The sequence below is a fragment of the Orcinus orca genome, chromosome 5 (genome assembly GCF_937001465.1).
Source record: "Orcinus orca chromosome 5, mOrcOrc1.1, whole genome shotgun sequence".
Classification (NCBI taxonomy): Eukaryota; Metazoa; Chordata; class Mammalia; order Artiodactyla; family Delphinidae; genus Orcinus; species Orcinus orca.
This window is the reverse complement of record NC_064563.1, coordinates 140,707,702-140,724,628: the sequence shown is the minus strand read 5'-3', so window position 1 is coordinate 140,724,628 and position 16,927 is coordinate 140,707,702. Positions and strand designations below refer to the sequence as shown.

The window sequence follows — 16,927 nt, the reverse complement described above, 5'->3', positions numbered from 1 at the left end:
TTGTGGAGCCCTGGCTCTAGGCACATGGGCTTCAGTAGTTGTGGCGCGCGGACTCAGTAGCTGTGGCTCGCAGGCTCTAGAGTGCAGGCTCAGTAGTTGTGGTGCACAGGCTTAGTTGTTCCACGGCATGTGGGATCTTTGCGGACCAGGGATTGAACCCGTGTCCCTGCATTGGCAGGCGGATTCTTTTTCTTTTAAAGATTTTCAAAGTCTTCATTGAATTTATTACAATATTGCTTCTGTTTTATTTTTTGGCCGTGAGGCATGTGGGATCTTAGCTACCCGGCCAGGGATTGAACCTGCACTGCCTGCATTGGAAGGCGAAGACTTAACCACTAGACTGCCAGGGAAGTCCTGGCAGGCGGATTCTTAACCACTCTGTCATTGGGAAGTCCCTCTGTACAGTTTTGACTCTTGGAACCAAGTTAAAGATTAAAGAAACAAGGAGGGAGGGGAGCACGACCCTATAATGGAATACGGAAGTACAGTTAAACCTCACCTTATTTCAGAAGACTAACATAACCACACTCAGGTAAGAGAGAAAGAACAAACCCTAAAAACTTCAAAACACAATATTTGACTATATAGCCTTAGGCTAAAGACAAAAAAAAACTATAGATAAATATTGAACCCTAGTTAGTAAGTTTGTTTTTCACAGTAGCATGGGTCAGCAATTGTGAAACCACTTTTTGCATGTTAGAGTATTGAGCAAATAAGTCAATATGTTTGAGATAATGAGAGCCAGACCTCATTATTGGAGAAGGAAGTTACAAATATAAAAAGGGGGAGAATAAAGTGGACCTAGTGCTGTGGATTGGAACTGGGAGTTTTCAGTGAATTCATGGTTTTTAAGATGGATGGATGGATGGTTGGATAGATGGAAAGAAGGAAGGAAACACACATACTTTATTGTTCTTTCCTAACACCCAGATTTGTTTTTTAAATACCATTCTCCAGTAAAAGGAACCAGAGCTCCTTGGAGAAAAGGCCAATTCCAGGGGCTGGTTCTGAAAGTTCAAGATGGTTGTGGAACCTCTTCTTAGGCCAAAAAAGTAAGGAAGTGCTGAAAGATGACAGGCACTTGTCAGTAGGAGACAGACACCAGCTTGAAGGAGCTTCTACTTGCCAAATCTGGCATAATATGAGCATCAGAATAAATAATGATAGGAAATTAAATATTCTCTTGGGTAAATAAGGCTCCACAAGTCCATTCTGCTGTAAAGAAAGGAAGAAAGAAAAGTAAGTGCGGGGAGAAGAAAAGGCTCTCCCTTATAGTAGCATCCCAACAAGTACACATGGAAGAAATGATAGAATCAGAAAAACCACTCTTCAGCAACCATCAAATAAATAATTGATTCAAGTAAAATCCTCCACAGATGCTAACACTAGTAGATTAAATTTCATGAGGAACATGATATATATTTTATCTCCCCAGAAGTACTTAATTAACTACAGTGGAAAAACAATAACTTTACAGTGGAAAAGCTAGCACACACCACCCTACCCAAGTGGCTCAAAGTTAACTCACCAATACTGGGACAAGGCAACACTGTGTGCTTCCTGATACCATGCACTGAGAAGGATACACTCTCACTAATGTGTGTTTCTGCCAAAATGCTAATTTGAGTCTAATCATGAGATTTCAGATCATCTAAATTGAAGGACAGGGACTTCCCTGGTGGTCCAGTGGCCAAGACTCCACGCTCCCAATGCAGTGGGCACGGGTTCAATCCCTGGTTGGGGAACTAGATCCCCCATGCCACAACTAAGAAGTCCGCATGCTGCAACTAAAAAAAAAGATCCCACGTGCCGCAACTAAGACCCGGCACAGCCAAAATAAATAAATACATAAATATTAAACAATAAATAAATACATAAATAAATTGAAGGACATTTCATAAAATAACTGCCTCCACTCTTCAATAAATGCCTAGGTCATGAAAGACAAAATGAAGAACAGAACCAGATTAAAGAGACTAAGGAGACATGGCAACTAAATGCAACACATGGTCCTGGATTAGATCCTCAACCAGAAGGCAGATTGTGTGTTACTGTGAAGGGCCTTGTTGGGACAATGGATGAAACTTGACCAAATTCCGTGGATTAGATCATGCGCTGGCAAACTATGGCCTGCTACCAGTTTTTGTACCACCTAAGCACGCAGAATTTTGTTTTTACATTTTTAAATGGTTGGAAAAAGTTTTTTTAAAGTAAAATGTCTATGACATCTTGGGAAAGGCAAAACTATAGAGACAGTAAAAAGATCAGTGGCTGCCAGGGGTGAGGGGAGGAAAAGAAGGATGAATAGGTAGAGCACAGGGGATTTTTTACGGCAGTGAAACTATTTTATATGATACTGTAGTGGTGGATAGATGTCATTATACATTTGTCAAAAAAACCATGAAACTGTACAATACAAAGAGTGAATCCTACTATTAAACTATGGACTTTAGTTAATAACAATGTATTAATATACAATTATATCAGTTACAGCAAATGTACCACACTAATATAAGATGTTAATTATAGGGAAACTGGGATGGGGTGGGCGTTGAGGGAGTATATGGGAACCCTGTACATTCTGCTCGGGTTTTCCTTTTCTGGTTTTTTTTTTTTGCTGTACGCGGGCCTATCACCGCCGTGGCCTCTCCCATCGCGGAGCACAGACTCCGAACGAGCAGGCTCAGCGGCCATGGCTCACGGGCCCAGCCGCTCCGCGGCACGCGGGATCCTCCCGGACCGGGGCACGAACCCGTGTCCCTCGCATCGTCAGGCAGACTCCCAACCACTGCACCACCAGGGAAGCCCCCTTTTCTGGTTTTTTTGGGGGGGCTGTTTGTTTGTTTTGGCCACGCTGCACGGCATGCGCGAACTTAGTTCCCCGACGGGACTCGAACCATGGCCCCCTGCAGTGGAAGCATGGAGTCCTAACCACTGGACTGCCAGGGAATTCCCTGCTCAGTTTTTCTATAAACCTAAAGCCACTCAAAAAAGAAAGTCTGTTAATTAAAATAAATTCTGTATTGTGACACATGAGCATTACATGAAATTCAAATTTCTGTGTCTATAAAGTTTTGTTGAAATGCAGCCAGATTTATTTATTTACATATTGTCTACAGTTGCTTTTTTGCTCAGACAGCAGGGTTGAATAGTTGCAACAGAAACCATAGGGCTCACAAAAGACTAAAATATTTACTATCTGGCCTTTACGGAAAAAGTTTGCTGACCCCCAGATTAGATAGCCGTGTTGTATCAATGGTAAGTTCCTGATTTTGATAATTGTACTCTGATTATGTAAAATAATACCCTTAAGTTTTAGGAAAGACACACTGAAGTATATAGGGATAAAGAGACATTACAGTTGCAGCTTACTCTCACATAGTTCAGAAAAAAGAATTATGGACAGGCAGACAGATACGGAGAAGCCCATTTGGTAAAAAGTTAACAGTTGGGGAATCTGGGTGCTGGGTGAAGGGCATGTAGGAATTCTTTATACTATATCCCTGCAAATTTTCTGTAAGTCTGATATTATTTCAAAGTAAAAGGTTAAAAACAAAATGAAAAACAAAATATCATCAGTCTTAGACCCAACCAGACCTTGACTTGAATTCCTGATTTGCTGACTCAGTGGCCTATTTACAGAAGTGGTTTTGCCTTTCCAAGCCTGTGTCCTCATCTGACTTGTAAAGCTTAGATGAGATAATGCATGTAAAGTGCAGAAAATCGGCATTGATTCCACGTGACCGAGTTGAAACATCTACAGTGCCTTCAGGAAAATGATTCCCAGATGTCTGCTTGGAGACAGACATGGTCAAGATGAGCCAGTGTCCATCTTCTGAAGTGGCAGCTGCATTTCAAAACAGAAGGCCCTCTGTTGGGGTAAATGAGCCATGGTGATGGCTCCATGGTGGAGCCCCTCCACACCCCGTTGAAGATGATGGACTCTGAGAAGTGGGTTGAGAAGATCCTGTGATCTGGGGACTCCTGGTGGAGGGGTTAGACATGACCTGGGTTCCCATTTTTGGTGGCAAGTTTAACTATGCCGAGGATCTAGGGTCAGGACTGTCTTGCAGGCTTGGCCTCGGAGGTAGCTGTGGGTGCCATAGTTCAGTCTACACAAGTTTAGCTGTGAGTCCTGCCAACAGCACTGGCCTAAGGTAGGAGGAGACGCGCAGACATCCAGTACTTATGGTGCAGCGTCAGGGGTAAGAAACAATGGTTTGTGTTCATCTTGAATAATACAGACCAACATCAACAAATGCTTGATGTACTAGCAAGGTGCCTCATTCTGGAAGCTGAACCCACAGGACTCCCTCCCTGTGAGCAGTTAAATGATTTAGCAGTGGTGTAGATGCTGTTCTGTATGATGTTGGAAATGGGGAAGATTAGATGAAAATCTATGAATGATTGGTATGCTAGGAGATATGGAAATCTAACAGAGCATCTGACCCACAGACATCCTTCAGCAGAAATACGGGTGGGGCCTCTGCTTCTGGGGAACACCCAGGGGAAGGGGGTGATGGTTCTACTCTCGAGCAGTCCAAATTCCCACTTTGCCTCTGACTGAAATGCACATCCTCTTATACAGAAAACACAAAGGAATGTGATCTAAAGCTTACTTATCTGACAGCATTCCAAAAAGGTGGATTGATGACAGGTCACTGTAGTTCTAAGTGTCCAATCCAGAAGATAATGGAAGAATATATTTAGTGAAACTGTTGTGCTGCTGTGTATAAGTGACCAAAGGTATTTGTAAGCAACAACCTAAATAATGTGTTATTTTTAAAAAGTCAGATAGCTAGTTCAACCATCGCTTTATAGCTTTGCTGAGTGGGTTCAGAGACCCTAGAACTGGAAGTGAGGATTCTGCAACCCAGTTGTGTTCATCTAAGAGCTTTTTAGTCCAGGTTCCGATCACGTTAGTGTGTGTGTAGGTAAGAGAGATGGGGGAGACGGGCGAGAGGTACAGAGAAGAGGCATTTCCTCTAGAATTTGTGAAGGGTCCCGAAACATACACTTTCCACCACTGTTCTCCCCATCTTCTCTCTGACCATCCCTTTTATCTCCAAGAAGAGGAAATTGAAGGCCTTCTGGGATCTACACAACAAAGAGCAAGTGGTACATTTAAGCCCCTACCCTGTGTCAAAGCATCTTGTGTATTCCTTCACGCTCAATCTTTCGGAGAGCGAGACCATTTCCTAGGTGACTGAAGAGGGGGAGAGACATGCCCCTTACTTAGTGTTAGCTCATATCAACAACGGGGTTTGAATTCAGATCTGTCCCATTTCCTGTCTGAGTCATCTCCACCGCAATGTTTCTCAAGTTCCTCTGGAACCTTTCCTTTCCTGCCAGGAGCAATCTCAGCTTTGCCCCCCCCACATGGCTAACTCTCCGTTCAGAAGTCACTGGTCGGGGTCCAGCACCTTCCACCCTAGACCACAGCCCCATGCATGGCGGAGCCCTCCCACCCTCCTTGCTCCAGTCTGCGTGTTCTTGGGAGCAGAAAACACTACTCATTTACTTTCAAAAAACAATCCTGTGCATTCTTGAATAGAAGGCAACTGTTTAAAAAATTCATTGTACTGTTAGAGTAAGACTCTTTAAAAAATAAAATATCTTTATATTTTAGCTTGTTAACTTTTTAAAAACTGATGCCCACATATAATAGTTGGTGTTCACAATCTAATACATTTGAAAGAAATCGTTTTTGAAATGAAGTTTAACACAGTTTCCTTTGAACTACACAGAAGTAAATACAGTTATGAATAGTGAGAGTTCATCTTCCAGTAAAGGGTTTCAAAATCAGAAATAAGTTGTTAGCCATCAGTGTGTGACTGCCTGGGTCCTGTTCTCCTTCCACCTCATCCCTACCCCCCGTATTGGGTCTTTTTTTCACATAGAAAACATGGAGGGGTGGGGGCTTCTCTGAGAATGTCTTTCTGAAGGCTTGGGAGAGGGAGAGTCTCAACTGAGAAGACTGGGGGGAGAAGACAGGGCACAGCACAGGCACCAGCGTGAGTTGATGAAGCTCCTCAGGGCTCCCAGGGTGGAGACCCCCCAAGGATGCTGGCAGCCTTCTGCATGCCATCTCCCCAGCTCTGAGGGAGCCTGTGCATGGACGGTAACTGGACTCAGCCTGCCACCTCACACAAGCCACATGCTCCACCAGGGAATGAGTGTGAGGGACAGGCATCGCCATTCGTGCATTACAGGAGGATTCGTACAGTGAGCCTGGTAACGCTCGGACAGTGGGCTGCTCTTGCGTCGCAGATCTGCGATCTCTCAGAAAGGAGGAGGTTGTTCACCAGCCAGTGAGCTGTAGGTTAAAGAAAAGTTGGATTTTAATAAATCTTTTCTTTAATAGCATTTTTCCTGATTTTAAAATGAATGCACTCCAAATATAGAAATAGTGGAAAATTCAGAAAAGTATAAAGAAAATAAACACTTGAAATCTTACCACCCAGAGATTCCTTAGAATAGCATAATGAAGAAATTTAAATCATCATATAATTCTGCTTCCACTTTCTGGAGATAACCACTGTTAATAGGTGTCCTGTGTTCTTCTATGTATGCACGTAGGAATACATAGTTTACATAGATGGGATCATACCATGATGCTATTTTTAAGCCTTTTTTATTATCAACGTAATAAAAATGTGTCCATAACTAAATATCTACATTATTTTAAGAGTTCCAAAATAAGCAGTTTTTCCAGTCATCAGGAACTTTTTTTGTAAAATATATCGTGTGTGTGTGTAGTATTTTTTAAGGGGAAAAAGTATAGAAGAACATCCATGTCTAATGAGAAGAAGGACTTCTTTGGATGACTTTTCTGCTTTGTAGTTTGCTGTATTTTTCCAATAATTACACTCCTTAAAGTAACCACAGCTAATATTTTGGTATATTTCCTAACAATTTTTAGAAGTATATGTTAAAGCATCATTGGAATCATGCTGTATATAGGATTTTCTACCCTCTTGAAGTCATCTAGTGGTGTTCAGTGGACATTTGCCTGTATCACTGTTGACTATATGATGTTTTTTCATGTGGGGATACTATGATTTTTTTTTCTTTCCTCTGTCTTGGACAGTTTGTACTATTTATGATTTTTTTCACTGTGTAATGCTGTGATGAATAGTTGTGTCCCTGAATTATTTTGTTTCCCTGTCTGAATACTCCTTAGAATTCAATCTTAGGAGTATAGTCACTGAGTCAGAAGGTGTAAAACGTTTAAGGCTCCCATTGCATATGAACAGACTGGCTTTAAGAGTTTCTGCTCATTAATTACTTATCAAATAAGGTCTTGCTCATTGGTTATAATAAAATGTGTGCTGAAGGTGACTGTTATTATCTTATTTTTAAAGCAGATCTTTCAGTCCTATTCATTGAAATGTTTACAAATATTATATTTAAACATAAAAACCATGCTTCTTTCCCCCAAATTTTTCAAAAGTATTTTAAAATTAAAGGTAAGCAGTCATCTTAAAGAAAGTTAAAAAAAATAAAGAAAAAAATCATCCTAATGTAGCCACAGTTATTGTTTTGTCAAATCTCCTTCCTCCCTTTTTCTGTGAATTTTACACATTTGGGATAAAAGTATATGTAGTTTTCGTATTCTCCTTTTTAAATTGAACATTCTATTGAAAGCATTTCTTCCGTGTTGCTACGTAGTCTTCATAACTATCATTTTTAATGGTTACAAATTATTCCACTGACCTCATGTAATGTAATTTACATAACCATTTCCCTACTGAACTCTTATGTAATTTCCAGTTTTTTACTTTTATAACACAGTGGTGAATGTGGGCTATTTCCTTAGGTTTGAATCCTCAAAGTGGATTGACTGGGTCTGGATTTAAACTTTTGTTCATTCAGAATTTTCACTAACTCATAGTGGCCTGTCTTCTTGGTTAGTTTTTTTAAAAAAATAAGTTTATTTATTTATTTTTGGGCTGCATTGAGCCTTTCTTGCTGTGCGTGGGCTTTCTCTAGTTGCGGCGAGCAGGGGCTACTCTTCCTTACAGTGCACGGGCTTCTTATTGTGGTGGCTTCTCTTGTTGCGGAGCACGGGCTCTAGGCGCACGGGCTTCAGTAGTTGTGGCACGTGGGCTCAGTAGTTGTGGCTCGCGGGCTCTGGAGCGCAGGCTCAGTGGTTGTGGCGCACAGGCTTAGTTGCTCCACGGCATGTGGGATCTACCCAGACCAGGGCTCGAAGCTGTGTGCCCTGCATTGGCAGGCAGATTCTTAACCACTGCACCTCCAGGGAAGTCCCTTGGTTAGTTTTAATTATTGAAACTTAATTCCAACAACAACGTGAAATTCAGGACGTTCCGGTTGGCAGGGAACCCAGTAGGAACTGTGATGTCCTTAGTAACAAAGTGGTCAGGACGCTGTCCTGTTTGCCAAGTGAGCCTTGGGAGCTCTGGATGTTTCAGACCAAAGGGAAGTGTACAAAAACAGAGCACTTTCCTCGCGTGCCCTGTTGGTATACAGTGCATGCCCTCTGCTGCCACTCACAGAAACCATTTATTAAGCAGCCTTTGCCAACAAGGAAAAAAAGCACAGAGGCAGGGAGGTAGTCATTATGTAACCCCCTCCTTTTTTTTTTTATTCTTTTTTTCCCCTCCTTTTTCTATTTCCTTTTGTGAGAATGACATCAACTCGGGATGGAAATGCATTTATGGTGTCTCCTTTCTGCTGAAGTAACCTAGAGACTTCATCTTCAGAGATGCAAAATTGAGATTTTGCAAACGTTCATAAATACTTCTTTGTTGACTGTGAGCCGTGTGGTTTGGCCCCCAGAGTTATCTTAGATAGCACAAATAAATCTGGCGGCCTCCACTGGCCTCAAACTAAGCATTACACCACCCCCAGTCCCCCGCTCCCCCATTGTCTCCCTCCTCGCAGAATTTCCTCTTGGCCTTCAGCAGCACAAGCTCAGTCTTCTCATCAATTGCCCTGTTAACTGCTGCCAGCGCTCCAGCAGTTTAGTGCGTATGTTCCCTTCATCATTTCTCTTTGTTCTAGAAAAGGCTGTGCTTGGTTTCTGAACCTCCCCGCCTCCCCTCGCCTAATTCCACCATCACCACCGCTTCCTAGAGACATGACCTTCTACTGTCTACATGTTCATTTACAGAACATCCTAGATTTCTGCCATGGAGAGAGCCTTCACAGTCTGCTCACACGTGCAGAATCATCCCCCGCACCCCTTCCCACAGAAAAACGTGTTAGGCGTCCTCGCCCCAGAGCTCGTGCCGTAGGAGCCCAGGTGAAGGGCTGCTGGGTCTCTCGGGGAAGCAAGAGGCTCCTGGGAGACAACGTTACCTCCCTGCGCAGATAAAGATTCCTTCTTAGGGTTTTCTGCCGCTCCAATGCAAGAAAAGGACGCTTTATTCTTGGAGCCCAACGGTGTATAGGCAGAGTCGATCTCAATGGGTTATTCATGGTGTCCAAGAGAAATACTTCTGGAGCTGTATTTCATGTGAGATGGAAGTGGGCTTGGCACCCAGACAGGGGGGCTGGCTGCTCGCTGGGAATGCCCCGTGGCTGTCAGACCAGCCCAGCCCCTGCCTGATGCGGCCAGGCTCTTCTTGGCAAGTCAAGGGGGCTTCTGGCTCCTCCCCACCGGGCCTGCCTGCGCCCTGCGAGGCTCTGCCAGCCCGCCTGCGTGCACAGAGACCCCCTGGTTGTTTTGGCCTTTAAGTATTTTCTGTCTCTTACCATGTGTAAAGTTCCACCCCATTCCCTGAGCCGGGAGGAGAGGATGAAGGGCTATCAGGGCATGGTCCCTCTCCTCAGCACGGGGGTGCTGTGGAAACCCTGGAATCGTTCGTGGAAACTTTGTTTATGCAAAATACCACCTTGCTGTCATTCCTGCCCTTGCCACTTCCCTCCCCCAGAAAAGTATTTCAAAGAGGCCTCTGCAGCGGCACTGACCGTGGACAAACCTGATGTTTCGCTTTGTCTGATAAACCCGACGGTGAACTATGCCTGCTCAGTACCTGGTCAGCAACTCCTGGGAAGGCACAGGAAAACCTTCCTAACGTGGAGTTAAATGTGTAGAATGGAACTGGGAGGAAATTCTCAGAGTGAGGGATTTTTTCCCCTTTCCTTTTCTGGGGAAAAAAGAGAGAAAAGAAAAAAAAGTTAATGTCAACTCATTTGGTGGAGATATAGTGCGCTTTTCTAACTATCCCCCAAAGGGAAGTTTGTATTCTTTTAAATAAAACCATTTTAAAAGCAGAACTCAAGCCTAAAAGGATCCAAGGTTCTCCTGAGTTCTCAGAAGGTGTAGATTTATTTACTATAGTTAAAACATAATTAGCTCTCAGGGGATAGTGTGTATTTTAAACAGCTTTATTGCCACCATATTAGTTTTCTGAATAATCAGAAACTTCTGTTATGATTATGTTCTAGTGTTCAGACAGAAACGCACTGTAAGTAGAAACAAATGTCAGGAATTGCTAGTTGTCATTCGAAGAAGGGACACCACATCAGCGGGGGAAGAAAGAATTTGATAGGATATTCCAAGGAAATGTAATCTAACAATGTCTTGAATAAACCTAATGACAGCTTGGGCAGGTACACGTGCACACACACTGCCCCCCCCCAACCATCTTTTTTTATATTAAATGGCGTTTTCTTTGTCCCTTTTCCATCATTCTCACTACAGAGGCTGGGAATGGGGTCAGTATCCCTTGAAACCCGTAAGATGGCTCTTCCTTACTAACACATTCACAAATGAGTGCAAACAGTGTCCCCCACTTTCAGCTCTCGGTTCTCATGTCGTGTCACTGTTCTGGCTGACTGGTCTTTCCCACCATTTGCAGGTTGATGTTTGAGATGCCACAGGAAATGGGTTTAATCGCCATCGCAGTCCACCAAACGCAGGGCAAAGGTCAGTCATCTTTTGTTACTGTTTCTGTGGTTTTTGTTTTCTAAAATCTGTGACTCTCCTGGCCAGAGAGCCAATTGATTGCATGTGCTGATCATCGACATGACTCGAGTCAGAAGTTGTTTTCACACACCCCTAAAATGGAGAAGAGGGAGGAAAATCAATTAGAAGATTGAACCTTAGAAGAATTAAAGCATTCTCTTAAACTGAGATGTTTAATTAATTGACGTCCGCTTGTGATGGTTTTAATGTTCATTTACCTACGTCTTGTAAATTCTTCTCTCTGACACATTCTAGGCATTGCAGTGTGTGAATAATAACTATGTTATAGAGACGTTTATTTTCCTGAAGGTTCTCTGTGAGGTGCCTTCTGTGTCTATACCAAGGGTCACATGGAGGGGTCTTTCGTCTGCCAGCTGGCACTGGAATTTGCACGGAGTGGACACTCGATCAACGATCAATGCGTATTCACAGAATGACCACAAAGAAGCCAAGGGCTGCCCAGAGCTTCCAACACCTGCTGACTCTCGGGAGGCAAGAGCCCACATCCTCCCAGAATCCATCTGGGGTCCAGCCGCAAGCAGATTCGTGCTCAGTGGTCATACGGGGAGCGATTGGCCCCTGTCTCTCCCCACCCCCAGCTGGCAGCAGGCTGACCCAAGCGTCCTTTTAACTCTCAGAGGCTCTTATGCCTTTCTCAGAAGAAGCAATGAAATAAGAAATCCACTGTTTTCGCTTCTTTCTCTTGAGCATGTATTTTGAACATAACTCAAAGAGAGGAAAAAAATTTATTTTATTCAAGGCTGTGGTGCTCAATAAGGTGGTTTAAAAAAAGACATGGAAGAAGTTTGATTATACCTCTCGTTTTGATTATGTTATTTTCTTGACTTGTAGTTTTTAAGAAAAATAACTCAGAGAGTTAATATCAGGGATCATTTTTCAAATTCAGCTTCCTTTAAAAAAAAAAAAAACAGCAAGATATAATTCACATACCATACAGTCCCCCAATTTAAAGCGTACTATTCTGTGGTTTTTAATGTATTCACAGCGTTATGGGACCATCACAGTAGGGATCACTTCTAGCAAATGGCTTCCAGGACCTCTCCTGGACCAGTATAGATTCGGTCCGGTTTCCCCACTGTCTCTGTTTTCACCTGCGCATTGCCGTATGGTGAGAATTAAACTGAGAGTGATGTTCAGACACTGTGTAAGACTTTATCATCAAAGTATAAATGATATGCTCACAGAGGGAGGACATTATGCTAATTATTGGAAACTTGTTCAGTAGCAGAGCTTCAGATTTTAAGAAGCTTCTCTGTGTTGAGTTAACCCCGGAATAACCAGGCATGTTCGTCAGCCATTCAGGTGGGACAGGCCTTTAGTGTGTGGCTCTGAGGCCTCAGCAGTTTTTCTGGCATTATGTGCATCTGAGTCTCTTCGTGGTGCACAATGGCCGGTTTCCTGATGGCGCTTGTGTTCCAGGGCGGGGAAGGAATGCTTGGCTGAGCCCCGTGGGGTGCGCTCTTTCTACCCTGCTCGTCTCCATCCCACTGAGATCCCAGCTGGGACAGAGGATTCCGTTTGTCCAGCATCTGATGTCTCTGGCTGTCGTGGAGGCGGTAAGGTCCATTCCTGGGTACCAGGTACGTGCAGTTCATCACCGTCAGATCCCCACCATGCATGCACATCTCAGTTCAGCTGTGTTTGTAGTATGCGTCTGAATGATTCCTTCATGTGGAGCCTCAGCCTGCTTTTGCAAAGCTGGCAGCAGAGTGCTCTTGGAGGTTTAAAAGCACCGTCAGGTTTATAGCTGCTTCAGGCTTGCTGCAAGGTTTATAGCTGCTTCAGGCTTGCTGCAAGGTTTATAGCTGCTTCAGGCTTGCTGCAAGGTTTATAGCTGCTTCAGGCTTGCTGCAAGGTTTATAGCTGCTTCAGGCTTGCTGCAAGGTTTATAGCTGCCTCAGGCTTGCTGCAAGCTTTATAGCTGCCTCAGGCTTGCTGCAAGGTTTATAGCTGCTTCAGGCTTGCTGCAAGGTTTATAGTTGCCTCAGGCTTGCTGCAACGTTTATAGCTGCCTCAGGCTTGCTGCAAGGTTTATAGCTGCTTCAGGCTTGCTGTGATTATTTTCCAGAATTCCCTTTCTGTCCTTTTGTCAGATTTGTCAAATGTCCTAGTAAGGGCAAGCCTCTTATTCCTTTCTGCCTCCCTCCCTCCCTCCCTCCCTCTCTCTTTCTCTCTTTCCTTCCTTCCCTCCCTCCTTCCTTCCCTCCTTCCTTCCTCCCTCCCTCCCTCCCTTCCTTTCTTTCTTTCTTTCTTTCTTATTGAAGCACATTGGACTGGATGGGTCTATTTATCTGTGGTGCTTTCTGGTGAAAAGGATTATTTTATAGGCCTAAACAAACCTTCTCATTTCCTACCTTCATTTACCACAGGCTGTGCTCAGCAAAGCTATCCCTTGTCTGTGGCTGCCCGAATTCAATGTGCATGTTCGTTTAGGGCCATTTGCACCCAGCTGTAGGGACAGATGTACCTGCTACATCAGTACTTTTGAATGCTTTGGTGTCAGTTATTAAGAAGACAAGGAAAAGAGAGCAGTTAACACAGTCATGAAGCCTTTCTCCCATTCCCCAGCCTCGACTTGCTGTATCCTCCTCCTCCTTTTCCTGGAAGAATTTCTTATGGATATAAAAAGGGTGTTCTTGGGACTTCCCTGGTGGCACAGTGGTTAAGAATCCACCTGCCAATGCAGAGGACGTGGGTTCGAGCCCTGGTCGGGGAAGATCCCACATGCCGCAGAGCAACTAAGCCCATGTGCCACAACTTCTGAGCCTGCGCTCTAGAGCCCGTGAGCCACAACTGCTGAAGCCCGTGCTCCGCAACAAGAGAAGCCACAGCAATGAGAAGACTGCACACCGCAAGGAAGAGCAGCCCCCGCTCGCAGCAACTAGAGAAAGCCTGCACGCAGCAATGAAGACCCAACGCAGCCAAAAATAAATAAATATTTTTTTAAAAAAAGATTCATTCATCTAAAAAAAATTAAACATATAAAATAAAAATAAGGGGGTTCCTTCCCAGCCTCCCTCCCCACATACAGCTCTTAACGTCAGGCTAAAAACAATTATTGTATTAATTCATGAAGCAAGATGCTAAGATCATGACTTTGAAAGGGGGTCTGTCATGAGTGCTTCAATGGAGAAGCAGTCCTCTCCACTGCCCCCTAAGCTCCTCCGATGTGGCCATGTCCTCATAGTCATGGTATGTGGGACCAGGGTACATGTTTCCCGTATTACGTCAAGTCATTGGCATGTATGCCGAAGCGTGAGATTTGTTACCGGGCGCTCAGCATCCTTGCTGTGTCTCATGGGCTTAGGCTCCTCAGATTGTCACCAGCCTTCACAGGCCCAGCGTGCAGCCCCTGAACTGGACACTTCACCTTGCACTAAGCAGTTGAGAAGATAAAATTCTGTTGTGGGGAAAATATTTTTAACCCTAGCAACAGGTTAATTAGTCTTAGGAAAATAAAGTAAAAATTTAAATTAGTTTGTTTAGCTTTTTCATGGCTTTAACTTTGACCTTGTAGCCTCACTTGTTAACTTAGCAAGCACTTTCTGAGTGCCCGCTGTGCGCGAAGGCTCTCCCAGGTGCTGGGGTAGCGGGTGGGGAGGTGGAAAACTTGCCCTCAACAATGGACCCGGGGATGTGTCCCCATTCTCCTTAAGAAGCTCCCAGCAAAGTTCCTATCCCATTTCTGCAGCTGTCCAGCTCAGCCTTATCTTTTTTTTTTTTTTTTTTTTTTTTGCGGTATGCGGGCCTCTCACTGTTGTGGCCTTTCCCGTTGCGGAGCACAGGCTCCGGACGCGCAGGCTCAGCGGCCATGGCTCACGGGCCCAGCCGCTCTGTGGCATGTGGGATCTTCCCGGACCGGGGCACGAACCCGTGTCCCCTGCATCGGCAGGTGGACTCTCAACCACTGTGCCACCAGGGAAGCCCTATCTTCTTATCTGTATGGTTTTGGATTGGCTTCATTCTTATTGTATTTTCAGTCTTATTGAGATATAAATGACATACTGCAGTGTGTAAGTTGAAGATGTGCAGCATAATGACTTGACATGCGTATATTGTAAGATGATCTCCACAGGAGGTTTTATTAACATATATCACCTCATATAGTTATTAAAAAAAATTTTTTTCCCTGTGATGAGAACTTTTAGGATCTACTCTCTTAGTATTGGGTTGGCCAAAAAGTTCGTTTGTAACAGCTTACAGAAAAACACGAACGAACTTTTTGGCTAACCGAATATTTATTTATTGATTTATTGATTGATTGCGGTACACGGGCCTCTCACTGTTGCAGCCTCTCCCGTTGCGGAGCACAGGCTCCGGACACGTAGGCTCAGCGACCATGGCTCACGGGCCTAGCCGCTCAGCGGCATGTGGGATCTTCCCGGACTGGGGCACGAACCCGTGTCCCCTGCATCGGCAGGCAGACTCTCAACCACTGCGCCACCAGGGAAGCCCTATTTATTTATTTTGGGCTGCGTTGGGTCTTCATTGCTGTGTGCAGGCTTTCTCTAGTTGCAGCGAGCAGGGGCTACTCTTTGTTGCAGTGCATGGGCTTCACATTGCGATGGCTTCTCTTGTTGTGGAGCACGGGCTCTAGGTGCGCAGGCTTCAGTAGTTGTGGCACATGGGCTCAGCAGTTGTGCCTCGTGGGCTCTAGAGCACAGGCTCAGCGGCCGTGGAGCACGGGCTTAGTTGCTCTGTGGCATGTGGGATCTTCCCGGACCAGGGCTCGAACCATGTCCCCTGCATTGGCAGGCAGATTCTGAACCACTGCGCCACCAGGGAGGTCCTGAATGTTCATTTTTCACCGAGTCTAATTAGCTTACACACTACAGCTACAGGGTGGTTGAAATAGGCCCTCCGTTGTGCTGGGTTGGCCTCTCTTACATCCTGCCCTTCTTGTCCCCGACCAGATGTCACCATCTGCACATGAACCATACCCAGCCTGGTCGGACCGGGGGCAGTGCGGTGGCCTGTGTGCCGTCCCTTCCGGAGCCCGTGCTGGGCTGCCCGCCCTTGCTCCTGCTGCTCTTCTGTCCTCGAGGTCCTGCTGGACTTCTGCAGCCTCCCCCCACCCGTGTATCCTGCTCCTGTTCTCTTCTCTGCACCTCCAGGTCCTATTTGCCCTGAGAGTCCTGGCTCAAATGCCTTTCCTGGAAACTGCTAGCTACAAACTCTCCCTCCTCCGATGCCATGCAGTGCTTCCAAATGTCTAGGCCACTTTTAGGGCACCTCCCTTGGACTGCTTGAAGCAGGGTTATTTGTGCTCCGGTTCTAACTCCTACAAAGCAACCAGCTCTTGGAACACAGGATTGGTTTTATTTTGGTCCTCAAAGAGCCTAGCGTAGTGCTTTATACCTGGAAGGCCTGTAGTAGCTGTCTGAATAAAAGGTTGAGACAATGAAAAAGAAACACCTGAACTTTCTCTTCATCTTGGAATAGATGTCCTGTTCACCTGGTTGAGAACCCAGAATTTCACAGGTTGCATCATTAACTAACTAGACCTGAAAATGTGAAGTGAAACAGGAGCCCGAAAGCAAGGGCAGCACAGAAGTAAGCAGCGGCCCCTGTAGTGGAGGAGCTGTTTCTGGGCTCCGGCCGGGACTGTGCTGGCCACCGTGGGACGTGGGTAGGCAAGAGAGGAGAAAGAAGGGGAATTGGGAGAGTGACCAGGACCATGGTCTCCAAGGTGCAGATTTTCTAGACCAGCGTTTCTCACTCTCAGCACTGTTGACGTTTGGGCCCCTCCATCTCGGTTGTGGGCCCATCCTGGGCATTACGGGCGGTGGCGCAGCATCAGTGGCCTTTCCCCACTAGACGCAAGTAGGATTCCTTCAAGCTGTGACAAGCACAAATGCCTCCCAATATTGCCAGATGTCCCCTGGGGGACAGACTTCCCACCCCACCTCCACCCATCCCCCCGAACCTTATTTTAGTCAGAAAAGTAATATGAGGTTTCCCTATCATAGA

At 45.1% G+C, this 16,927-nt stretch overlaps 1 protein-coding gene across 3 annotated transcripts in view; it reads left to right on the top strand.

The window, feature by feature from the left end:
- The window catches only part of HLCS (holocarboxylase synthetase), a 196,604-nt gene that overhangs the window by 170,663 nt on the left and 9,014 nt on the right, over positions 1–16,927 (top strand). For all 3 annotated transcript variants that reach the window (XM_033418265.2, XM_033418266.2, XM_049710610.1), the window contains exons 7-8: positions 10,830–10,897; positions 12,377–12,537. In XM_033418265.2, coding sequence (XP_033274156.1) covers positions 10,830–10,897; positions 12,377–12,537 — 229 coding nt within the window. The remainder of the gene's footprint in view (positions 1–10,829; positions 10,898–12,376; positions 12,538–16,927) is intronic.